At 38.6% G+C, this 27,166-nt stretch overlaps 1 protein-coding gene across 12 annotated transcripts in view; it reads left to right on the top strand.

Moving 5' to 3' along the window:
• The window catches only part of NAALADL2 (N-acetylated alpha-linked acidic dipeptidase like 2), a 1,439,631-nt gene that overhangs the window by 1,028,997 nt on the left and 383,468 nt on the right, over positions 1-27,166 (top strand). For 2 of the 12 annotated variants that reach the window (XM_089330916.1, XM_089330915.1), the window contains one exon: positions 49-538. The exons of the other annotated variants lie outside the window; for them this stretch is intronic. In XM_089330916.1, the coding sequence (XP_089187042.1) occupies positions 49-302 (254 nt within the window). In that variant the 3' untranslated portion in view covers positions 303-538. Of the gene's footprint in view, positions 1-48; positions 539-27,166 lie in introns of those variants that run through there. 12 annotated transcript variants of the gene reach the window in all.

Here is a 27,166-nt window from a genome sequence, read left to right as displayed (position 1 = left end):
GACCAAGTATTGAGTTCTTTTTTTTTTTTTTTTTTTTTTTTTTGACAGGCAGAGTGGACAGTGAGAGAGAGAGAGACAGAGAGAAAGGTCTTCATTTTCCGTTGGTTCATCCCCCCAAATGGACGCTACGGCCGGCGCACCGCACTGATCGGAAGGCAGGAGCCAGGTGCTTATCCTGGTCTCCCATGGGGTGCAGGGCCCAAGCACTTGGGCCATCCTCTACTGCACTCCCTGGCCACAGCAGAGAGCTGGCCTGGAAAAGGGGCAACCGGGACAGAATCCGGCGCCCCGACCTGGACTAGAACCCGGTGTGCCGGCTCCGCAAGGCAGAGGATTAGCCTAGTGAGCTGCGGCGCCGGCAGTATTGGGTTCTTAACACTCATGCCAGAGACGTGGATTGAGTTTCTAGATCCCAGCTCTGGCACTGCAGACAAGAGTGAGCTCACTCTCGTTCTCGCTCTCTTTCTCTCTCTCCCCCTCCTCTGTCTGTGTCTCTGCCTCACAAATAAATACATTTTCAAATAAAGTAACCTTTCTTGAAATTAAACTAATTCAGCAGTTCTTTCATGGAAATAAAATTTATACTAAACTACATAAGTAGCATTGGGCTTTGTTGATTTTAAATTGATGATAAGGTTGCAGAATATAACAATTTTTTTGTATTTTTTATTTTATTTTTTTAAACTTTTATTTAGTAAATATTTTCCAAAGTACAGTTTATGGATTACAATGGCTTCCCCCCCATAACTTCCCTCCCACCCACACCCCTCCCATCTCCTGCTCCCTCTCCCATTCCATTCACATCAAGATTCATTTTCAATTATCTTTATATACAGAAGATCACTTTAGTATATATTAAGTAAAGATTTCATCAGTTTGCACCCAAACAGAACATAGAGTGTAAAATACTGTTTGAGTACTAGTTATAGCATTAATTCACATTGAACAACACATTAAGGACAGAGATCCCACATGAGGAATAAGTACACAGTGACTCCTGTTGTTGACTTAACAATTTGACACTCTTGTTTATGGCGTCAGAAATCTCCCTAGGCTCTAGTCATGAGTCGCCAAGGCTATGGAAGCCTTTTGAGTTCTCCGACTCTGATCTTATTTAGACAAGGTCATAGTCAAAGTGGAAGTTCTCTCCTCCCTTCAGAGAAAGGTACCTCCTTCTTTGATGGCCTGTTCTTTCTACTGGGATCTCACTCACAGAGCTCACAGAGATCTTTCATTTAGGTTTTATTTTTTTTGTTTGTTTGTTTGTTTTGTTTGTTTTTTGTTTTTGCCAGAGTGTCTTGGCTTTCCATGTGTAAAATACTCTCATGGGCTCTTCAGCCAGATCCAAATGCCTTAAGGGCTGATTCTGAGGCCAGAGTACTGTTTAGGGCATCTGCCATTCTATGAGTCTGCTGTGTATCCCTCTTCCCATGTTGGATCGTTCTCTCCCTTTTTGATTCTATCAGTTAGTATTAGCAGACACTAGTCTTGTTTGTATGATCCCTTTGACTCTTAGACCTATCAGTGTGATCAACTGTGAACAGAAATTGATCACTTGGACTAGTGAGATGGCATTGGTACATGCAACCTTGATGGGATTGTATTGGAATCCCCTGGCACATTTCTAACTCCACCTTTTGGGGCAGGTCTGATTGAGCATGTCCTAAATTGTGCTAATGGAAAGAGAAATAAGGCCCTTTCACTTTAAAAAATGGTAGATGAACTAAACTGCTACATATTTAGGTTTTATAACTGTAGACAGAGAGCTATAAAGTTCAAGAGAATAAAGGTATTTCTACTAGCATAAATGTTCCAGACCCCTAGGACTCTTTACTCCATTTAAACAGTTAGAATTTCATAATTTTCTAATAGCATAAGACTTTAGCCATGGAGAAGAATGTAGTACATGAGATGACCGCAGAAAATGTGAAAACTATGGTTGCACAGTGATGAATGTACACAGGTGATGTGTGAGGACAAAGATATGAGGGTTGGCCACTTAAATTATTATTTTACACATTGTATAGTATTATCTTTGAAATTTAAAAGAATTGGAAAACATAAGACCAGATAAACATCAATGTTATCCTGGACCTTATGGAGCTGTAAGCAATTTGTCAGGATATATTAAGTAACAAAAATCTTCCTAAATTTGGTTATAATTGGATTGAAAAGTTTTACTTGGAGAAACTATCAGCCAGGGATGGCTGTTTGGCCTAGCACTTAAGATGCTGGTTGGGATACTCAGCCAGTGCCTGAGATTGTGACTGCTTGCAGCTCCTGATTCCAGCTTCCTACTTAATGCAGAACTTGCGAGGCAGAGGTGATGGTTTATCTAATTTTTTTCTTTTTCCTTTTTTTTTTTAAAAAAAATTTACTTAAGTTATATGAGTATGCAAGGTTCTTGTACTTCATATGTATAAGTCTAAGAATGTAGTACACTTCCCACCTAAGCCACCCTCCTGCCCATGCTCTGACCCTGCTTCCTCCTCCCTCTCCCATTCCCATTCTTAATTTTCATAAAGATCTACTTTCAGTTTACCTAATGGTCATCAGGTTAACCCTCCACTAAGTGAGGAGTTCAGCAATAGTATGAAGAAAACAAATGCTGTTCCTGAACAGAAGAGACAAGGGATACAACCAATCACCAAATCTCGAAAATGCCCATTTCAAACCAAAACATCACATTTTAGGCACTCTATTAGTTACCACAGATAAAGGAAAACATACGATACCTATCTTCTTGAGACTGACTTATTTCACTAAGTATAATGGTTTCCAAAAGACAGGATTTGATTTTTTAAACAGTTGAGTAGTATTCCACAGTGTATATATACCATGATTTCTTTATCCAGTAATCAGATGATGAACAACTGGGCTGGTTCCATATCTTAGCTCTTGTGAATTGAGCGGCAGTGAACATGGAAATACTGTTAACTCCTTCGTAAGCTGATTCCTTTTGGTTTGGGTAAATTCCTAGGAGTGGGATCGCTGGATCATATGGTTGATCTATTTTCAAATTTCTGAGGTATCTCCATACAGTCTTCCACAGTGGCTGCACCAGTTTACATTCTCACCAACAATGGATTAGAGTACCATTTTCCCCACATCCTACCAGCATTTGTTGTTCATTGATTTCTTTGTGAGAGCCAATGTAACTGGAGTGAGGTGAAACCTCACTGTGGTTTTGATTTGCATTTCCCTGATGGCTAGTGATCCTGAGTGTGTTTTCAAGTGTCTGTCGGCCATTTGTTGGCCATTTTCCTCTCTTGGAAAATGTCTGTAAAAGTCCTTTTCCTATTTCATAACTGGATTGTTTGTTTTGTTATTGAATTTCTTGGCTCTTTATAGATTCTGGATATTAGCCGTTTATCAATTGCATACTTTGCAAAAATTTTCTTCCATTTTCTCAGTTGCCTCTTCACTTTACCAAGTATTTCTTTTGCAGTGTTAGAATCTTTTCAGCTTGATATAATCCAATTTGTCAATTTTGGTTTTGATTATATGTGCTTCTGGGGTCTTTTCCAAGAAATTTTTCCTTATGCCAATGTCTTGCAGAGTTTTCCTAATGTTCTCTAGTAATTTGATGGTATCGGGTCATAGATTTAGGTCTTTGATCCATTTTGAGTGCATTTTTGTTTAAGATATAAGGACTGGGTCTAGTTTCATACTTCTGCATGTGGAAATATAATTTTCCCAACACCCTTTGTAAAAGAGAATGTTCTTGCTCCAGGGATTGATTTTAGCTTTTTTGTCAAAAATAAATTTGTTCTACATGTGCGGATTTATTTCTGGATTTTCTATTCTGTTCCATTGGTGTGCATGTCTGTTTTTGTTCCATTAATGGCTGTTTTGATGATAACTGCCCTGCAGTGTGTCTTGAAATCTGATATTGTGATGCCTCTAGCTTTGTTTTCCTTGTTTAAGATTGCTTTAGCTATTGGGGTCTCTTGTGTTTCCATATGAATTTTAGCATCATTTTTTCTATATCTGAGAAGAATGTCATTGGTATTTTGATTTGGATCACATTGAATCTGTAAATTTCTTTTGGTAGTGTAGACATTTTGATGATATTGATTCTTCCATTCCATGAACATGAAATATATTTCCATTTTAATGTCTTCTATTTTTTACATTAATTTTTTATAATTTTAATTTTAGAGATCTTTGATATCCTTGGTTAAATTTATTCCAAGGTATTTAATTATTTTTGGAGCTATTGTGAATGGGATTGATCTTAAAAGTACTTTCTCAGCCATGGCATTTTCTGTGTATACAAAGGATGTTGATTTTTGTGTGTTAATTTTGTATCCTGCCACTTTAACAGACTCTTAAAAAAGATTTATTTATTTATTTGAAAGTCAGAAAGTTACACAGAGAGAGGAGAGGGAGAGAGAGAGAAACAGAGAGAGAGAGGTCTTCCATCCACTGGTTCACTCCCCAATTGGCCACATGGGCTGGAGCAACTGGAGCTGTGCCAATCCAAAGCCAGGAGGCAGGAAATTCTTCTGGGTCTCCTACATGGGTGCAGGAGCCCAAGTGCTTGGGCCATCTTTCACTGCTTTCCCGGGTTATAGCAGAGAGCTGGATCAGAAGTGGAGCAGCAGGGATTCGAACTGGCGCTCATATGGGATGCCAGTACTGCAGGTGGAGGATTTACCCTCCAAGCTGCAGCACTGGCTGCTTTACCAGACTCTCTTATGAGTTCCAATAGTCTCTCAGTGGAGACTTATGGATCCCCTATATATAGAATCATGTCGTCTCTAAATAGGGACAGTTTGACTTCCTCTTTTCCAATCTGTATCCGTTTGGTTTATTTTTTCTTGCCTAATAGCTCAGGCTAAAACTTCTAGGACATTTTTGAATAGCAGTTGTGAGAATGAGCATCCTTGAGCAGAGTTACAGAGAGGCTGAGGAAGAGAGTGAGAGAGAGGTCTTCCATCTGCTGGTTCACTCCCCAGATGACTGCAACAGCTGGAGCTGCACCGATCCAAACCCAGGAGCCAGGAGCTTTTTCTGGGTCTCCCACATGGATGCAGGGACCCAAGCCCTTGGGCTGACTTCAACTGCTTTTCCAGGCCATAGCACAGAGCTGAATTGGAAGTGGAGCAGCTGGGCCTTGAACCAGCGCCCATATGGGATGCTGGAACTGCAGGCAGTGACCTTACACACTATCCACAGCAGTGGCCCTCTCTAATTTTAATTACTCCATTACTCCTACTAATTTTGGGTTTTTGTTGGTTATTGTGATGAATTGATAGCTCATTTATTTGGTGCTTTTCCAATTTTTTGATGTAAGCACCAATCACTACAAACTTCTCTCTTAGCACTGCTTTTGCTCTATCTCATAAGTTTTGATATAATGTATTATCAAATTCATTTATTTCCAGAAATATTTTTTAAAACTTCTATTTAGTAAATATAATTTTCCAAAGTACAGTTTATGGATTACAATGGCTTCAATGGCTTCCCCCCCATAACTTCCCTCCTACCCGCACCCCTCCCATCTCCCGTTCCCTCTCCCATTCCATTCACATCAAGTATCATTTTCAATTATCTTTATATACAGAAGATTGATTTAGTATATATTAAGTAAATATTTCATCAGTTATTTTGATTTATCTTTTGATTTCTTCTATTACCCACTTTCATTCAAGACCATCTTAATTATTTCCATGTGTTTGCATATGATCTAGAGATTCTTGAGTTGTTGATTTCCAGCTTCATTCCATTGTTGTCAGAGAAGATGCATGGTATGATTTTGAACTTTTTGAATTTGCTGAGATTTGCTTCATATGGTCTATCCTATAGAAAGTTCCATGCACTGATGAGAAGAATGTATATTTTGCAACTGTGGTGTCAAAAGTTCTGTAGATATCTGTTAGGTCCTTTTGGTCTGTAGTGTCCTATAACTCTGTTGCTTCTTTGTTGATTTTCTGTCTAGTTGACCTGTCCATTGATGAAAGTCAGGTGCTGAAAGCCCTTTACAATTGTATTGGAGTTTATGTCTCCCTTTAGATCCATTAACATTTATTTTAAATAGCTAGGTGCCCTGTAATTGAGTGTATATATATTTATTATTTTCATTTCTTCCTGTTGAATTGGTCCCTTAAACATTACATAGTGTTCTTCTTCATTTGTTTTAACAGTTTTTGTGCTAAAGTCTATTTTGTCTGATATTAGGATGGTTACACTTTCCCTTGTTTGCTTTCCATTATCACGGAATACCAGCACCCATATGAGATGCAGGCACTGCAGATAGCGGCTTTACCCACTATACCACAGCACCATCCCCAGTCTGTATCTTTTAACTGGAGAGTTGAGGCCATTTACATTCAACGTTACTATTGATAAGCAATGACTTGTCCCTGCCATTTTTTCCATAAATATTATTGTTTACTTTGTATTTTCTTTGTACCTTTACTTGGAGATTTCCTGCCTTCACAATATTTCATAATTATGGCTGTCTTTTTGTGTTTCTGTGTGTAGCACATCTGTAACCATTTTTTGCAAGGCTAGATGAGTGGTGACAAATTCTTTAAATTTCTGTTTGTTATGGATGCTCTTCATTTCACCTTCATTCATAAATGAGAACTTTACAGGTTAAAGTATTCTGGGTTGACAATTTTTTCCTCTTAAGACTTGGAGTATCCTGTATCCTATCCTGTAGAGTTTCTGATAAGAAGTCAGCTGTGAGTCTAATTGGAGATCCTCTGGAAGTAATCTGGCATTTATCTCAGGCACATTTTAGAATGTTTTCTTATGTTTTACTGTGGGAAGTTTGCCTACAATGTGTCATGGTGAAGATCTTTTCTGATCATATCTATTAGGAGTTCTATGTGCTTCCTGCACTTGGACATCCATTTCTTTTCCTCCAAATTGGGAAAGTTTTCTGTAATTATTTCACTAAATAGGCTTTCTAGTCCACTCTCTCTTCCATACTTTCAGGAACTTTTAAGACTCATATGTTGGATTGTTTGATAGTATCCCATAAATTTCCAACCCATTTGGGAGACCTGGATTGAGTTCCTGTCCCCTGGCTTTGGCTCAGCCCAGCTCCAGTCATTATGGGCCTTTGGTGAGTATACAAGCAGCTGAGAACTAACTAACTTTTTCTCTGTCTCTCTCTCTCACTCCACCTCTCCATTAAAAAAAATGGGTAAAAATAATCTTAAAATAACACTAGAAGACTAAATTCAGAGTAAAAGAAGAGTCCAGCCAGCAACCTAAACTGTCCAAAATATAATGATCCCTGAAATATTCAATAGTTAATGCCAGTTCCTTTTTATGCGACAAAGCAATGTAAACTAATATGTATCTTCTCTAATTAATTACTCAGAAGCAGAAGACAAAAAATAGTTATTGAACTAATTGTGAAAGTGGACTTAATTATTGCCATTAATCATCAGCCACAAATTATTTAATTCAATGATAATACTAGAAGAAAAATTAGTATTATAGATAATTTTACATTTAAAACTCATCATCATAATGCTGTCAACTGGAATATATGATGTCTTTAAATAATTTCTAAAGAAATATTTTCATTCAATTAATATTGTTAGGATACATTAACTTCTACTGAGTAAGATAATGAGATTAAGAAAGCTGATTCCATAATTATCTCAGTTCTAGAATTTCCACTAGACATAAACCCATTAGCTCTGCACATCCCTAAATAAGTGCTCTCTCATTGGCCATGTAATTTAAAAATTCTAAAGAGAATACTGAAAGGAAGAGGCAACACAAGTAAAATGAGATTATAGTCAATTCTTTATAAAGACACCATAGAGCTATCTGACATGACAAAAATCTCTACTATATAATCAATATTTAGTTTTAAGAAACATTCTACTTTTTAATAATCAGAGCCATATAATCTTGCAGCTGGAGAACACTAAATTTTTTTAAAAATCTGAGAATTTAGGGGCCACTGCTCTGGTTTAGCAGGTAAAGCCGCTGCCTGCAGTGCCAGCATCCCTTATGAACAGCGGTTCAAGACTTGGCTGCTCCACTTCCGATCTAGCTCTCTGCTACGGCCTGAGAAAGCAGTAGAAGATGGCTCATCCTTGGGCCCCACCCATGTGGAAGACCTGGAAGAAGCTCCTGGCTCCTAGCTTCGGATCAGCACAGCTCCGGCTGTTGAGGCCATTTGGGGAGTAAAGCAGCGGATGGAAGACCTCTCTCTGTCTCTGACTCTCTGCTCTCTGTGTAACTCTGACTTTCAAATAAATAAATACTTTTTTTCTAAATCTGAGAATTTAAAGTCACTTCTGTTTAAATGTCTCTTGTCTTAAGCCCCTACCTTTTTTTTTTTTTCTTCTAATGTTGATTTGCTGATTGGAGCAAACTGAGTACTTGGGAAACCTCAGAATCACGGTAGAAAATCATGGCATAAGCAACTAGAACAACAGGGAGAAGGAAATGAGGTGAGGAAGCATAACTGGAATCTGCGTTGCTTGTGTTCAGGAAGAGTTTGGGGGAATCAGAAGAGGGGAAGATTGAAGTGTACAACCCAGGAAAAGAGAAAAATAATATTAACAGGCATTTTTGAGATTTTATTCTAACCCACTTTTCCCATTTTTTAAAGACCTTAATACCAATTTAATTTCTTTTTGTCTGTGAATACTAGACTTCAAGTACATGGAATTCAAGGCAGGAGAAGGAAGTCTTTTACAGGGAAACACATACACTTTTTTTTTTTTAAGTGTTGGTGCTTATGCTGAATTATTCAACTAAATTAAAAAAAAAAGTGTCCCATTTTTTCAGTTTATTGTCCAATGCATTGCAGTTAGATACAGTATAAAATCTCCTACTGAAATATGAAGTTGGATCAAGTTTCTGAAGTATACTGAATGTTCAGGTCTTTCACTAATATTGCTAGAAGCAAAACTTCATGAAATTGAATAGCAAGAACCGTTTTCCTCCTCTGGGCACTGTAGTGCATAAAGTAAATATGTATAAAATATGTAATGTTTGCCTAGGTTGTTCTCTTTCTCATTAACTGTGGAAGATGGAATGTAGCCTTAGTTCTGAGTTTAGAAATGATTGGTACATAATAGCCTAATTTGTGTTGGATGATGAAAAACACTGGGGTCAATGACAGTGATGTTCAAAGTAGAGATCCTAGGTAATTGGAAAGGAAGAGGAACATAGCTCAATCTAGGCTATTTTTCTACTTGGTTTGATATTGCTTTGAAAGGAGAGATTCTGCAATAGTTCAGCTTTACACACTCAAATTAAATTGTTATGGTTGTGTAGTTTATATTAAGGCTCAAAGGCACTTGAATTTTTGCACAATTGAGAGTAATAGCAGGAAATCCAAAGCCTGTCTATTGTAGCTTACCAATATCCAATGGGCTAACCATCCATATCTCTAGTGATGGTTTTCTTTTAGTTTGTTTAAGTTTTCTTTTTAAATTTTTGGTTGTTGGAGTCACAGATGCACGGAGATGCTAAATATTCTACTCTAGTTCACAGAGCTAATCGATATCAGAGCTGGGATCTAAACCCATGCATTTTAGTATCAGAGTGATTTGTTGTAAGTACGTTGCATTCTTCTTTGGGGGGGAAATTCACTCGGGAGAAGGTCAGCTCTGCGCAAGTTGCCTTCTCAGTTGTTGGTGAAGAGGGTTCTTAACGTTCTTGTCTTGAAGCAGATAGTTGAATTAGATTTATCTAGCACTTGTTTCTATAAGTCTATAAGCTAATTAAATTATGAAGTGGTCTACTATGAGTCATGCATTGGAAGGTTCCTAGAGAAAATCATCCAGCCATTTTCTTCTGCCAGTATGGTGCATACTATTTAGCAAACACACTGCTATCAAATCGTATTTGTTTTGATATAAGTGTATTCTCAAACAGATCTAAAAAGATTAGAAAATAAAGTGTTATCATTATGTTCCTCTTTTGTTTCTCTGTACCTTCCCTGGGTGTTTTTGTTACTTCTCTATTTTTTTCATGATGACCTGCATGTAAATATTTTTAAGAAATTTCTACTAATTCTGTAATATTTAAACCTATGAGAAGAGTATTGTGGAGGAATGAAGTGTTTGGAGATGAGATGCCTGGACATAATAAGGTATCTCAGTGTGTTTCACAGATAAATTTTTCCAATGTGCAAGGAAACAAAAGAAAAAACCATAAAACCAGCACTTGTAGGAAAATGTTCCAGATCCAACCAAACAGTCACCACAATGAGACAGAAATGGTCTATTTGAAGAATTTTTAAAAAATTATTTTCCTATAAAGTTATGTCAGAGTTGAGTACATTCATTAAAATATGGTAAGATGATACATGGTAATGGTTGGGTCAACATTCACTTTAATTTGGAGATCCTTTGGGAATATACTGCTACTAGTTAAAAATTAGGTCCAGGCTGCTCGAGTTTGAATAGTCAATGCATCAGAAAAGACAGTTGATGCAAGGAGACAGTACATGGAGCAGATGTTGTAGTGTCACTGCCTACAAAGCCAGCATTCAACATGAGCAGTGGTTCAAGTTCCAGTTGTTCCCAGGGACCCAGCTCCCTGTCAACATGCCTGGGAAGGCAGTGGAAGATGGCTCAAAATCTGGGCTCCTGCCATCTACCTGGGAGACCTAGATGGGAGTTCCTGGCTGCTGGCTTCCACCTGTACAAGCCCTGGTTATTGAGGTTATTTGGGGAGTGAACAAGGGAAGGTATTTCTGCCCCCACCCCCATCCCCCATAATTCTGCCTTTCAAATAAATAAATAAATCTTTGAAACAAAAAACCATATGCTAAATTTGAATGGCCATGTTGGGGGAGGGCAACTCTGTATAACCAAGTAAGCTCTTGTTTTATAAGTAAAGAAGAGGGCACTGTAAGGGAGAAAATGGGAGTTGGTGAAAGCGATCAAATAAGCATCCGGAGTCAGAGCAGAGGCTAATTCTTAGATAAGAAATTTGGCAAAGGCTGGTAGTCTAAATTCCTCTCTTCCCTGGGATTTGCTCTTTGGCCATCTCCCTAGAGCTACAAAGTAAACTGTTAGCTTTTGTTTCTTAGAAGGTAAAAAGGAAGAGAAGTTGTATTTCTTTACAATTGTAAATGTGTGGTTGTCCCAGTTAGAAAGTAAAAGGAAAAAGGCAAGTATAGTGTGATTAAACTATCAGGAAAGAGTTTCAAATTTAAAAAGTTCTTTCTGTTAATATCCAGTGTTTCACAAAGTTAATAAAATTTTTAAAGCATTTCTTGAGAAGATAATTTATAGAAAATTAAACCCTGCATTCCAGTTTGATTTTATTTGAAATAATTTTTGCGTTAGGAAAGAATGCAGAAAAGTACAAGTAAATTAAATTGTAAAATTCAAATAATATTCAAAGTAGTTATGATAGATATATCCTAAAGTTACAGTCTCATTCATGGGCAGATGAATGTACATTAGGCTCCTAAGTGCTATTACAAAAAACTAAGGCAGAGAAACACCAAAAGATTTTGCAATGTGTATGGGTGGGCAGGGTAACATATATGGTATTTTAAGATTTATTTATTTATTTGAAAGGAAGAGTTAGAGAGAGAGAGAAAAAAAGAGAGAGGGCTTCCATCTGCTGATTCACTCCCCAGATGGCTGCCACAGTCTGGGTTTGACCATACCAAAGCTAGGAGCCAGAAACTTTATCCAGGTCTCCCATGTGGGCTCAGGCGCCCAAGCACCTGGGCCATCTTCCACTGCTTTCCCAGGCACGTAAACAAGGAGCTGAACCGGAAATGGAGCAACCAGCACTCGAAACTGTGCCCTTTGGGATTTTATTTGAAACTGTACCAGCATCCCCAGCAGTGGCTAAACTCAGTATGACACAACACTGGCCCCAGTATATGCTGTTTTTATTTTGTTATTGAAGAAACTTTCCACAGAAAAGATAACATGAGGGAAGGCAACTGAGCAAAATGAATGAGTGACTCACAGCTATGTGGGGAAAATAATTTCTAGGCATGAAATAGCAAAGGCAAGCACCTCAGGCAGTAGCTTATCTACTGTAATTAAGGGATGCTAAGAAGTCAAATGGCACTGGAGGAAAGTGAAAGATGTCTGAAAAGGAGGGACACATTCCTTCACAAGATTTTAAGGAAGATTTTGGATTTTACTGCATTTATGCTATTTCTTCAGCATTCTGAAATGTTCAGAAACCTAACTTTTAGGATTCCTTCTAAATCTAAAGATTGGCGTCTAAGTTGAGCAGCTAGCATGATAGGAATGAATGAAAAGACAGTGAAACATGTACTGACCTTCTGGAGTGATGAGACTGAAAGGAATTTGTTAAATTATTTCATAATTAAATTAAGCAGGTCTTTACTAAGACCCACCAGGGCTGGCAAGAAGGGATGAAACTGGCTATGTGAGGACTACACCTTAACACTTGCTCATATCCAAGGAATGAGTGTTGTATGGAATGAAATAGGTAACCTTAAAGCAGGTCCGAGATAGCGGCATTAAACCACAACGTCCTTCCACACTATATGATGCCCCTGCTCCCCAGTTAATTACCTCGTCTAAGTAGCAGAATAACCTTACCGAAGGCTGACTCTTGTTGGGGAAATGTAATTAAAAACAAAAATCCACTGCTAACCTAGAAATCCTCTCTGTGAAGGTAGAAGAGGAAAAAAAAAACTAGTTTATTTATTAAATAAATATTAGACCAGAATATGGTATGCATCACAGCAATCTGCTAAAGAGACTACAAATACAGATTTTTTTAAAACCATTTTGTATAAATTTGCAGATATAACCTATTGCATGCATTGGCTCAAAATAAACAACAGTCCTTAAGTAAGAGGAGTTGACAGCCCCATTTGTCACAACTGGTTCATCTGAAATTCACCTGGTAATTGAGGTGGCCACCTGTGTTTGCTAATTGCCTTTATCCAAAGGGAAAATACATTTCTCATATCTTTATGACAAGGGGTAGGTTTGCAACTTGGAACCAGGCACCTGCTGAAATTTAAGCTCCTACCCTCCCAAGGAAAGAGAGAGATAGGGAACACTATCTACCTTCCTCTTTGCATTTCAAAGAGATGGCTTGCAGGTCCTTAAGAAAAATATTCCTATTCCGGGTTGTATAACTGACAAGAGGCTTATCTAGCCTTTGAAAAGATTTGCATACATTTTAAAAGGACATAGAATGCACAACTACAGGTTTTTTAAAGTTAATTATCTGGGAACAAAATGGGGAGAGGGCCTCTTTTCCTTTTTGCACAGGGAGAATTTATTTTCCTTATATTTACTTTGTATTTGCCCTTGCATTCTTAATTGCAGAACACTGTAGCAAAGTCAGGCATTGCCACTTAAAACTTTGGGTGGCATACAGTAATGCCATCTTTCTATCAGTTGTCGATTTAGGAAAATGTCTGTAGTATTCAACAGACAGTTGAGGGACTTGTTGGCATCTTAAAATTTGGAGGTCATGGGGCCAGCACTGTGGCATAATAGGTAAAGCCGCTGCCTGCAGTGCCAGCATCCCATATGGGTGCCAGTTCAAGTCCCAGCTGTTCCATTTCTGATCCAGCTCTCTGCTATGGCCTGGGAGAGCAGTAGAAGATGGCCCAAGTCCTCGGGCCCCTGCATCCAAGTGGAAAACCTGGAAGAAGCTTTTGGCTCCTGGCTTCAGATCGACAAGCTCCAGCCATTGCAGCCATTTGGGGAGTGAACCAGTAGATAGAAGACTCTCTGACTCTCCTTTTCTCTCTGTGTAACTCTGACTTTCAAATAAATAAATAAATCTTTTTAAAAAATTGGAGGTCATAATATAGTGTCTAACTGATACATGACGGTAGACGTGACTAATAGAAAACAGTGGGAGACCCTTGTGTGAGCTCCCTCAGTATCAGGAGAGTCCTTATCTTCAGCAAGAGATAGAAATCATGAACCTGCAAAGTGAAAGCAAGAGAGTTTTGCTAAAGTAAGTGGACAAGATGAGGCTACTCCATAGAGCAGCACCATGTGCTCTTGGTGTTCTACATTTATGAGTCCAATAAATGTATGTTAATATCTGGGCAGAATATTCATCTTACTGCAGGAAAAAGGATGGCAACTTCCAAGAATTATGAATCAGTTTTCTGTCCTTGTTAGGCACCTCTGTAGGTTGTCACCAGAATTGTCGTGGGGGAGGGGGGCTGGTTTTTCCTATTAATGAGTTATAATGAGAGTAAAATGAGGCTAGAGATTGTGTATTGGTTAATCTAGGCACTGTGTAGGATCCAGCATCCAGCTATTTGAACCAGTTCCTTTGGACGAATCTGGTGTTTTTCAGCCCATTTCCTGGTAAATGGAACTTTAACTTGAAACATACTGTGTCATAACTACTACAGGAGGAAAGGATACCAAGAAATAAACAGAATCAAGAGATATTTAGAAGGTGAAATTTTCAGAGTTAGTTATTGATTATACAGGGAGAAGAAAAGTCATGGATCAAATAATGGTGTGGAAGTTTTTGGTGTGGACTTCTAGGAGCATTGCTGAGTCATTTCACTGGTATGGAAGCAGTAGAGGGAGGGGTTGTATACCTCAATTGGGGAGTGGTAAAGCAGTAAAGTAACATTAGTTCAGATATGTTTATATGAGGTTCTGGTATGAGCAGGGAGTCTCTGTCTTCAGGAAAAGGGGAACAAATTCGTATCCTGTAGGTCATGAGATAATAAGAGCTAGGATTTCCTTGTGACTCCTAAGTGCCCAGAGTAGTCTGTACTAGTAAGCTCCTCCCTGCCCCTACTGCCAGCAAACAGCATTGCTTCCTGAAGTTATGAAATGTGATTATAAATGCAACAGCTTATTCATCATGGCAAGAAAATGTATCCCTATTGAGGGAAAAGAAATTTACCCAGGACAAACATCTTCCATGAATTTCTTTTTTTTAATTTTTTTAATATTTCTTTTTTTTCAATTTTATTCTTTTTTTTTATTTGACAGGTAGAGATATAGACAATGAGAGAGAGAGAGAGAGACAAAGAGAAAGATCTTCCTTCTGCTGGTTCACTCCCCAAATGACCGCCACAGCCGGTGCTGTGCCTATCCGAAGCCAGGAGCCAGGTGCTTCTTCCTGGTCTCCCATGCAGGCAGGAGCCCAAGCACCTGGGCCATCCTCCACTGCCTTCCCGGGCCACAGCAGAGAGCTGGACTGGAAGAGAAGCAACCAGGACTAGCAATCAGCACCCATATGGGATGCCGGCACCACAGGCAGAGGATTAACCAAATGAGCCATGGTGCCAGCCCAATTTTATTCATTTTTATTTGAGGTATAATTTACATACATTAAAATGCATAGATCTAAAGTGTAACTCCCGTCAAAAACAAGATATAGAACATTCACATCATCCAGAAAGTTGTTATATCCCTTTACACTCAATTCTTGATTTGTATCAGCAATAAAAATTTTTGCTTGCTCTTTATTTTTTTTTCAACTTTTATTTCATAAATATAAATTTCCAAAGTACAACTTTTGGATTATAGCGACTTTTCCCCTCATAACCTCCCTTTCACCTGCAACCATCCCATCTCCCACTCCCTCTCCCATCCATTCTTCATCAAGATTCATTTTCAATTATCTCTAGATACAGAAGATCAACTTAGTGTTTACTAAGTAAAGATTTCAGCAGTTTACACCCACACAGACACACAGAGTATAAAGTACTGTTTGAGTAGTAGTTTTACCATTAATTCGCATAGTACAACACATCAACGACAGAGATCCTACATGGGGGAGTAGGTGCACAGTGACTCCAGTCATTGATTTAACAATTGACACTCTTATTTATGGCATCTGTAATCACCTGAGGCTCCTGTCATGAGTTGCCAAGGCTATGGAAGCCTCTTGAGTTCACAAACTCTGATCTTATTTAGACAAGGCCTTAGTAAAAGTGGAAGTTTTCTCCTCCCTTCAGAGAAAGTTACCCCCTTCATTGATGGTCTGCTCTTTCTGCTGGGATCTCACTCGCGGAGATCTTTCATTTAGGTGTTTTTTTTTGTTGTTGTTTTTTTTTGTTTTTCCCCAGAGTGTCTTGACTTTCCATTCCTGAAATACTCTCATGGGCTTTTTAGCCAATCCAAATGCCTCAAGCGCTGATTCTGAGGCCAGAGTGCTATTTAGGACATCTGCCATTCTATGAGTCTGCTGTGCACCACGATTCCCATGCTAGATCATTCTTATCTTTTTAATTCTATCAGCTATTATTAGAAGACAATAGTCTTGCTTATTTGATACCTTTGACACTCAATCCTATCATAATGATCAATTATGACCTTAAACTGATCACTTTGACAAGCAAGATGACATTGGTACATGCCACCTTGATGGGATTGAATTGGAATCCCATGGCACGTTTCTAGCACTACCATTAAGGCTAAGTCCTTGTGAGAAGTGCCAAACTGTACATCTCCTCCCTCAATTATTCCCACCCGTATTTAACAGGGATCAATTTTCAGTTAAATTTAAACAACTAAGAATAATTGTGTGTTAATTAAAGAGTTCAATCATGGTATTAAGTAGAACAAAAAAATACTAAAAGGAATAAAATAGTAAGGTGTTCCTCGACAGTCAGGACAAGGGCTGATCAAGTCACTGTTTCTCATGGTGTCCATTTCACTTCACCAGGTTTCCCCTTTGGTGCTCAGTTAGTTGTCACAGATCAGGGAGAACATATGATATTTGTCCCTTTGGGACTGGCTTATTTCACACAGCATGATGTGTTCCAGATTCCTCCATTTTGTTGCAGATGACTGGATTTCATTTTTTTTACTGCTGTATTGTATTCTATAGAGTACATATCCCATAATTTCTTTATCCAGTCTACTGTTTTTTTTTTTTATTTTTATTTTTTTTATTTTTTTGACAGGCAGAGTGGACAGTGAGAGAGACAGAGAGAAAGGTCTTCCTTTTGCCGTTGGTTCACCCTCCAATGGCCGCCGCGGCCGGCGCGCTGCGGCCGGCGCACTGCGCTGATCCGATGGCAGGAGCCAGGAGCCAGGTGCTTTTCCTGGTCTCCCATGGGGTGCAGGACCCAAGCACCTGGGCCATCCTCCACTGCACTCCCTGGCCACAGCAGAGGGCTGGCCTGGAAGAGGGGCAACCGGGACAGAATCCGGCGCCCCGACCGGGACTAGAACCCGGTGTGCCGGCGCCGCTAGGCGGAGGATTAGCCTAGTGAGCCGCGGCGCCGGCCTATCCAGTCTACTGTTGATGGGCATTTAGGTTGATTCCATGTCTTAGCTATTGTGAATTGTGTTGCAATAAACATTGAGGTGCAGACAGCTTTTTTATTTGCCAATTTAATTTCCTTTGGGTAAATTCCAAGGAGTGGGATGGCTGGGTTGTATGGTAGTGTTATATTCAGGTTTCTGAGGAATCTCCTTTATCAGTTGCCTAATTTGAAAATATTTTTTCCCATTCTGTTGGTTGCCTCTTCACTCTCCTGACTGTTTCTTTTGCAGTACAGAAACTTCTCAATTTGATGAAATGCAAATTGTTAATTTTGGTATTGACTGTCTGTGCCTCTGGTGTCTTTTCCAAGAAATCTTTGCATGTGCCTGTATCTTGCAGGATTTCTCCTATGTTTTCAAATAATTTGATGGTGTTGGGTCATAGAGTTAGATCTTTAATCCATGTTAAAGTAGGGGTCTTGCTTCATACTTCTGCATGTGGAAATCCAGATTTTCCAGCACCATTTGTTGAATAGACTGTCCTTGCTCCAGGAATTGGTTTTAGATCCTTGATCAAATATAAGTTGTCTGTAGATGTTTGGATTGATTTCTGATGTTTCTATTCTGTTCCATTGGTCTATACATATGTTTCTGTACCAGTACCATGCTGTTTTGATTACAACTGCCCTGTAGTATGTCCTGAAAACTGGTATTGTGCTGCTTCCATCTTTGTTTTTGTTGTACAAGATTGCTTTAGCTATTTGAGGTCTCCTGTGTCACCATATGAACTTCAGCATCATTTTTTCCAGATCTGAAAAGAATGTCTTTGGTATTTTGATTGGTACCACATTGGATCTGTAAATTGCGTTTGGGAGAATGGGAATTTTGATGATATTGATTCTTTCAATTCATGAGCATGGAAGATTTTTCCATTTTTTGGTATCCTATTCTATTTCTTTCTTTAAGATTTTGTAATTCTCATCATAGAGCTCTTTGACATCCTTGGTTAAGTTTATTTCAAGGTATTTGATTGTTTTTGTAGCTATTTTGAATGGGATTGACCTTAGAAGTTCTTTCTCAGCTGTGGCATTGTCTGTGTTTACAAAGGCTTTTGATTTTTGTGCATTGATTTTATATCCTGCTACTTTGCCAAACTCTTCTATGAGTTCCAATAATCTCTTAGTAGAGTTCTTGGATCCCCTAAATAAAAATCATGTCATCTGCAAAGGGCTAGTTTGACTTCTTTCTTCTCAATTTGTATCCCTTTAATTTCTTTTTCTTGCCTAATGGCTCTGGCTAAAACTTCCAGTACTATATTGATTAGCAATGGTGAGAGTGGGCATCCCTGTCTGGTACCAGACCATAGTGTGTATGCTTCCAACTTTTCCCCATTCAATAGAATGCTGGCTGTAGGTTTTTCATAAATTGCTTTGATTGTATTGAGGAATGTTCCTTCTGTACCCAGTTTGCTTAGAGTTTTCATCATGAAAGGGTGTTGTATTTTATCAAATGCTTTCTCTACTTCTATTGAGATAATTATATGGTTTTCTTTTGCAGTTTGTTAATGTGGTGTATCACATTGATTGATTTGTGAATGTTGAACCATCCCTGCATACCAGGGATAAATCCCATTTGGTCTGGGTGGATGATCTTTCTCATGTATTGTTGAATTCTATTGGCCAGAATTTTTGAGGATTTTTACTTCTATGTTCATCAGGGAAATTGTTCTGTAATTCTTTTTTGCTGCTGCATCTTTTTCAGGTTCAGGGTTAAGGTTATGCCTAAGGTGACACACCCAGGTTTGGTGTGGTAAATCTCTCTCTGTCTGTCTCTCTCTATTAGAGAAGGGACGTAATTCTGCTCAGCTGAGCTCTTCTTCTTGCTGGCAATCAGTGCCTGAGTGCTAGCTCCAGTGGGTATTTTTCTGCTCTGTCCCAAGTACCACACAAAGGATGTGTGCCGTCCTCAGTGTAAGCTCAGATTCCCCTGCAGTGTCTCTCACCATGTAGCCAGGGCCACCTGAGCTTGTGGCATCTCCCACTGAGACTACTCATGTCTTAGCCACACCGTGAGTTCTCCCACACATCCTCAGTTTTACTTTATTTTTCCACAGTCCTGGTTCATTAAGCTCTACACATTCACTAGGTCTTATTCTCCTGTATAACTACTCCCCAGAGTCAGGTTTTTCTGCTTGGGTGAGGGAGGGCACATCCCCGAGCTGGCACAACTGTTACGTATGTCCAAAATGGCACTTGCTCTATTGTCTTGCACGCCTTTGTAAGGTGAGTGGAGAGAGAGCATCATGTCAGTACCATCCCTTTTATTTTTTCTCTCCTCTAGTTAGGCTGGTGTACTTTCCCCCAAGGGGCTTCAAGCCTCGTTCCCTCTAGGTTTTCCTGCCACTTTTCTGCCAGTGTCTCGGGCTACTGCAGTCTTACCTCACCTCTCTTTCCAGCACTGGTGCGTAGACTCAGCAGCTGGGGTCCTGAGCCATGGGCACCCTTGCTCTCCACATAGATTAACCGTGTCCCTTTAATTCCGGAAGAGTTTCCTCTGCCATTTTTTGTAACTCTTCCCTGAGACTACACTATCTCCACTTTTATTAAACTATCTTTTCCCAGACTATCAGTGAGCTCCCTCCCTATTCTGCCATTTGGAATCTCTCCTCCATGATTTTTTTCTTTCTTGAAGTACAAATGAGATAAATATGAAAACGAATATCCTTGAGCATAAAGGGATGTTGACCCATTTGAGTAAATGTGCAGTTGAATTTGAGTAATGAGTAAATTATTAAGTCTGTATAACTATCTATTCAATAGACTTTTTTTGTGTGGTATCACTTCTGTCCCATCTTTTGCTTGAGAGTGAGACAATAATTTTAACAACTTATATAAGATTTGCATTGGCAAATGCCATCAACTCTGGTGAAGAAATTGCAGACTCATTGTCAGAAGCAAAGTCTTTTAGGCCATATGACATAAATAATACCCACAGCCATGCTTGTTGCAGAACTGTACAGATGGCCAGCAATTCAAAATTCAAGTCTATTTTTGTTTTAGGTATTTAGTTACTATAAAAATACAAGAAACACTTTCACTTGAAAAAAAATTATGTCATCCCACAATTGTCAGCTCAAAGGCAAACCTATTAGACAAATGTTTCTGGTAGGATGTCAATATTAATATGTTGTTACTGTTTTGAAATTTTACTTGACTGTTCTAGTGGGATCTTTGGACTTGAGTTGCTACATGATTCCACCATTTCTTATAGTACCACAGCTTTGATTTACTCAGCTTTGTTATTAGTTGTTTCATGGGTATTTGAACTTGTGGCTTCTTATTTCCACTTCTGTTGGTTTATATGATTTTAAGATAAGAGATCATAAGATTTTAGAAAAGATTGTGAAATTGCATCTGAGTAACAAAGCATCACCTTTATTTTGTTAAGAGCAGTAATATTTTCCAATGTTTTAGATACTTTTATCTCACATTGAAGGCTAAAGACCTAGGAGCATCCTTATTGGGGTAAAACACGTGGATAAACTCAATATACTATATCTGTTAGAATAAAAACATATTTAAGTAATCCTCCAACCTAACTCCCTGTTTTTCAGCTGAGGAAATAAGATTTCCCAATGGTGTTGAGTCCTGAGACAAATCCAATTGATAAATATGTATCTGGAGGTTGACAGTCTTAGATTTTTATTTTTTGGAGTCTGAACCAACATAGAGTTGGTTGTCGGGAACTGAAATGCTACTTCTGATATTTTAAGGCCAGGTGAAATAAGATTGTACATCAACATTGGATTATGTTTTGTTACTACGATTCAATGAAATAGACCCACTTAAAGACAGAGTTGCTTATGAAATCCTTTTCATCTATAGATTCAACCACTTACACTCTTACATACAGACTATAAATTAATATGATTGTATGAATTTTCAAGAATGTACAAAGAGTGTTATAATATTTATGGCAATTGGTGCTAGGGTTATTAATGTTTGAATCTATCACTGCAATTGCAAAGTAATTTACCTATTGCTAAGATAAAATCATATTCCTATCAAACTTTTCTACACATAAAATTTAGAATACAATTTCAGAATATACTTAAGATATATTTATCAGTTCTACTGATATTTCTACTCAACTCCACATCTTTTTACCATTTTCTATTGTGGAAATATAGAATTAGCTGATCAGCAGCTGCATGTTTCTAAAGGCAGCTGTGCAGCGGGCAATTAGGAATCAGGAGGCCTGCCTCATTTATAGGAGATACAAGCCTAGCCTTGGTTTTGTGATGTGTACATACAGAGTGTGCTAAGTAACCTGAGTAACCTTAAGGTAACACATCAGACCTGTGAGGATTTTTGGTAGGTAGCTACTTTTTTAAAGACAGCAAGACTAGCTCTAAACTCATTTAGATATTTAAGACCAAAAACTTGTATTTCTGGTAGTCTGTGGGTTATAGCTAAAGAAGTGTGACTAGTTAGGTACTTGCTTGAGTATATGCTGCTTGCTAGTTACTTTCCCACTCTCAGGCCTCAAAAAAGCTCCAAATGCTGAATCAAGCTTTAAAAATACTCTGAAAGCCTGTTTTTCATAATTAATAGTATAAAGGAAAAAATAGAACATTGCTAGAAGTTTTCTGGGGCTTTGTCTCAGACTACATATTGCTAAACATTTGCACTTCCAGCAGTTGGGCAGCCTGAATCTGTGCGTTGATAGAAATAGAAAATAAGGCTGGCGCCGTGGCTCAATAGGCTAATCCTCTGCCTTGCGGTGCCGGCACACCGGGTTCTAGTCCCGGTCGGGGCACCGGATTCTGTCCCGGTTGCCCCTCTTCCAGGCCAGCTCTCTGCTGTGGCCTGGGAGTGCAGAGGAGGATGGCCCAAGTGCTTGGGCCCTGCACCCCATGGGAGACCAGGATATACCTGGCTCCTGCCATCGGATCAGCGCGGTGCGCTGGCCGCAGCATGCTGGCCGCGGTGGCCATTGGAGGGTGAACCAACAGCAAAAGGAAGACCTTTCTCTCTGTCTCTCTCTCTCACTGTCCACTCTGCCTGTCAAAAAAAAAAAAAAAAAGAAATAGAAAATAAAATGATTCCAAACAGTAGTGAATTTCTTTTCCCACATTCTTTCTAAACCTATTATATTCTTATTAAGCAATTCTCTCTCTTTCTCCATATACTGTCACCAATGTTGATAGAAGATAGAAATATACATCACATATATGTTAAAAATTAATTTGGGGACCAGCATTTTGGTGTAATGGGTAAAGCCACCACCTTCAATGCCAACATCTCATATGACTGCTATTTTGAGACCTGGGTGCACCACTTCTGATCCAGTTCCCTGCAAATGACGCTGGGAAAGCAGTGGAAGATAGGTCAAGTGCTTGGGCCCCTGCACCCACATGGCAGACCCAGAAAGAGCTCCAGGCACCTGGCTTCAGTCTGGCACATCCCTGACCTTTGCAGCCATTTGCAGAGTGACCCAGTGGATGGAAGATTCATATTTCTCTCTCTCTCTCTTTCTCTTTTCTCCCCTTCTCTCTCTGTAACTCTGCCTTTCAAATAAAAATCTTAAGTTAATTTCACAGAACAAAATTATAAAACATGTTGCCCAGTTTCCTGAAAAACACCTCTATGAACACCAGCAAGACTTACTTAGTATTCATAATTTGAGATAGTTTTGTTTCTGTCCTTGAATAGCTCACCTTTTTATTTAATGTGTGTGTATATATATACATATATATTTTTTTAAAGATTTATTTTTATTTATTTGAAAGAGTTACAGAGAGAGGTAGAGAAAGAGAGGTTTTCCATCCAGTGGTTCACTCCCCAGATGAGCACAACGGCCAGAGCTGCTCCAATCTGAAGCTAGGAGCCAGGAGCTTCTTCCAGGTCTCCCACATGGGTGCAGGGGCCCACGGACTTGAGCCATCATTTTCTACTGCTATCCCAGGCCATGGCAGAGAGCCGGATCAGAAGAGGAGTAGCCAGGACTAGAACCAGCACCCATATGGGATGCCAGCACTTCAGGCCAGGGCTTTAACCAGCTGTGCTGCAGTGCCGGCCCCATAATGTATATTTCATACCCTGAAAAACACTATATTTCTTGTTTTCCAGACTAAATGACCAATAAACACTTCTTTAGTTTTTTCTAGTAGACGTATTTTCTTTAAAAAAATAATTTATTTAGTTATTTGACAGCTAGAGTTACAGACAGTGACAGGGAGAGACAGAAAGACAGGTCTTCCGTCCGCTGGTTTACTCCCCAGATGTCCACAATGGCTGGAGCTTTGCGGTTCTGAAGCCAGGAGCCAGTAGATTCTTCCAGGCCTCCCATGCAGGTCAGGGGCACAAACACTTGGGCCAGCTTCTACTGCTTTCTCAGGCCACAGCAGAGAGCTGGATTGGAAAAGGAGTAGCCATGACTAGAACCAGTGCCCATTGGGATGCCGGTGCCACAGGCGAAGGATTAACCTATTGTGCCACAGCACCCGATATAAGTAGACATTTTCTAATGTTGTCTACTTTTATATTTCTCCTCTCATGTAGGCAAACGATAGATTAATTCATTTTATTTTAATTCACACTCAAATGTTGCTTAATATCCCTCATGTTATTGGATCATACTATTGATTATTCTTTGTAAGTTCATGGAAAACAGGACGTTTTTGACTGTCAATACTTTTCTCATTCACATACTAACTGTTTATATTAAAATGGAGAATTTCTTTTCTGAACAAATGTTTTTCACATGTTTAGGAAATCACGCACACAATGAAGAGCATTAAGTGACCAAATTGAAAATGTAAATATCACTACTTATTTCATGTTTATACCTATTTAATATTACCCTATATTTAGATATTTAACATTTCCAGCATCCTTCAGTGTCCAAACCCTCTTTTCTGTCTTGTAGAAACCACTGGATATTTGACTGTAGGCCCTATGAGACCATGCAACTTTATACCAGTGTTTATAATGAGACATTAGCACATAACCAAAATATGGGAGGTGTTCAATAAAATATTTATTTTGAAAACACTTGAAGAAAAAAATACCTGTTGTGGGATCCTGAAATGAGAGAATTATTCATTTACTACAGTGTATTTTCACAAAGATTTCAAACTTCCTTATTCTTCAGAAGAGCAAGATGCTCAACAATACTAACTCCTGCTTTTCACCCGGAAAAATAGAAAACCTCTTAGTTCAGGAGAGCCATCTCAGTGGGTAGTTGGAGTTTGGGCTGCGGAGTGTAGCCAAGGCTATCTAAGCATGGAGAATGCTCAATCTAGAAGTTTCCTAGACTCTTTATTTCTTTCAACGCCTGTATCTTTCAAGTCTCATTGATTCTGCCTTCCATTTTTTTTCCATTTCAACTATCACTACCACGATCAAGGCTAGTGTTAATTTTCACTAAATATTTCCTAGTTTTATCTGTGTAATTATCCCTCAGATTTGTATAGTAAACATTTATAGTTAGATGGCATTTGGCCTAGCTAGCAGTCTAGTCATTCCTGTCCCATATCACAGACTCAGTGTTCAGTGCTCAGCCCCATTCCTGGTTCCAGCATCCTGCTAAAGCATTCACTGGGCTGCAGCAGAGATGGCTCTAGTAATTGGATTCCTGCCACCTATCTGGGAGACCTGGGTTGAAGTGATTAGACATGGTTTGACAGATCCTAGCTGTAACTTTGCCATTGCAGGCACTTGGAGAATGAACCAATGAATGGGAGCACGTACTCTTTCACTCTCCTTCATTCTCTTTGCCTCACATAATTTTAAAGCTATATTTAAAATATCTGTAAAATTTCTGAACTTTTGTATATTATTTTACCAAAAAGACTTAGATAATTACAACTGCCTCTTAACTGATCTCATGGGTAACTTCCAATCCATTCTCTGATATAGAGTGAATGAGCTTTCAAAACCTCAACTATGTTCAAGTTTCACACTCTGTGTAAAACTTCTAACATTTGCAAGATATTTATTATGGTTTATGTAAATTATACCACTCTGTTTACATCTAATTCCATCTGGCTTTTCCTCTGTTCATCATGCTTAGCATGCAATTATTTTGATTGCTTTTTGTTACATATTTAAAAACCAAGTATGAATTAAGCTAGCTTAGAAAAGCTGAATTCCTGACATTGAATTGTTCTGGAAGAGCATAAAGGACAACAGACTGCAGATGGTAAAGAAGACCCTTAAAAGAAAAAAAGGGGATCGATTTTGTGGCACAGTGGACTAAGCATCCCATATTGTCTGTACTTCTGATCCAACTAATGGCATAGGAAAAGCAGCAGGAGGCCTGAGTGTTTGGGCCTCGGACACCCATGTGGAAGACTCAGATGGAGCTCCTGGCTCCAGTCTTCAGCTTGGCCCAGTTCAGGTCATTGTGGATGTATGGGGAGTGAACTAACAGATGGAAGATCTCTCTCTCTCTCTCTCTCTCTCTCTCAAGGTCCCCCTCTGTAGATCTGACTTCCAAATTAATATTTAAAAAAATAGAAAATGAAACTCTATCTCTTATTTGCAGTCTATCATTTTTTGCACTTTTATTAAATATAAATAGAACAAATTTTATGCTTTCAATAGTTATATTTCCAGGAAGACAACCACACTTCTCCTACTCCCCTGTTCCCTCCCAATCCCTTTATCAGTTTTAGCAAGGCTATAATTTTAATCCACTCTATATTCACAGACTTAATTCCCCACTAATCATATTATTCAACAAGTAAAAATCAGGAAGACCACATTTCCACAGGAGTATAAATAGGGATGAAAACAACAATCATGTACCTAAATGACCATTTCATTCTTATATATGTTTGATATTCCATATTAACTGCTGCATATCAGATAAAATATGATATTAGTTTTTTTGAGACTGGTTTGTTTCACTAAGCATAATGATTTACAGTTGCATTCATTTTGCTACAAAAATTAGGGCTTCATTCTCTTTTATGAATGAGTAGTATTCAAATATGTGTGTGTGTGTACACACATGTATATGTATATATCACATTTTCTTTATCCACTCATCCTCTGATGTACATCCAGGTTAATTTCATATCTTAGTGAATGTGAATCAAACTGAATAAATATGAGGATGCAAATAACTCTTTAATGTGCTGATTTCACTTCCTTAGGGTAAATTCCCAGGAGTTGTATTTTATCAAATGCTTTCCCTGAATCTATTGAGATAATCATGTGGTTTTTATTCTTCAGTTTGTTGATGTGATGTATCACATTTATTGATTTGTTGAACCATTCTTGCATAACAGGGGTGAATCCTACTTTGTTGTGGCGCATCATCTTTCTGATGTATTGTTGGAATTGATTAGCTAGTATTTTGTTGAGGATTTTGGCCACTATATGCTTCAGGGCTACTGCTCTGTAGTTCTCTTTCTTTGTAGAATCTTTTTTTCTGATTTTGATATTAAGGTGAAGCTGGCCACATAAAAGGAGTTTAGAAGGACCCCCCCCATCAATTGTTTTGAATAGTTTGACAAAAATTGGAATTGGTTTTTCTTTAAAAGAATACAGCAGTGAAGCCATCTGGTCCTGGGCTTTCCCTTGAGAGAGTCAATCTCTGTCTTTGTTTTCAGTCTGTTTAGGTTTTCTGATTCAACATGACTCAATTTTTGTAGATTATATGTGTTCAAAAATCTATTTATTTCTTCTAGATTTTCCAGTTTGTTGGGATATAGCAACTGTTTATAGTAATTTCTGATGATTCTTTTAATTTCTGTGGTATCTTTTGTTACGTCTCCTTTTTCATCTCTCATTTTATTGATATGGGTCTTCTCCTTTTTTGGTTAAATTGGTGTTTGAATTTTGTTGATCTTTTAGAAAAAACAGCCTTTCATTTCACTGAATTTTTTAAAGATTTATTTATTTATTTGAAAATCAGAGCCACACAGAGAGAGAAGGAGAGGCAGAGAGAGATAGAGACAGAGACAGAGAGAGAGAAAGAAAGAGAGTTCTTCCATTTGCTGGTTC

Source organism: Oryctolagus cuniculus, chromosome 4 (assembly GCF_051225735.1).
Source record: "Oryctolagus cuniculus isolate XC-2025 breed Fujian yellow rabbit chromosome 4, ASM5122573v1, whole genome shotgun sequence".
In the NCBI taxonomy this organism is placed as follows: domain Eukaryota; kingdom Metazoa; phylum Chordata; class Mammalia; order Lagomorpha; family Leporidae; genus Oryctolagus; species Oryctolagus cuniculus.
Note: the sequence above shows the minus strand (reverse complement) of the source record. Positions and strands in the feature narration are given on the sequence as shown.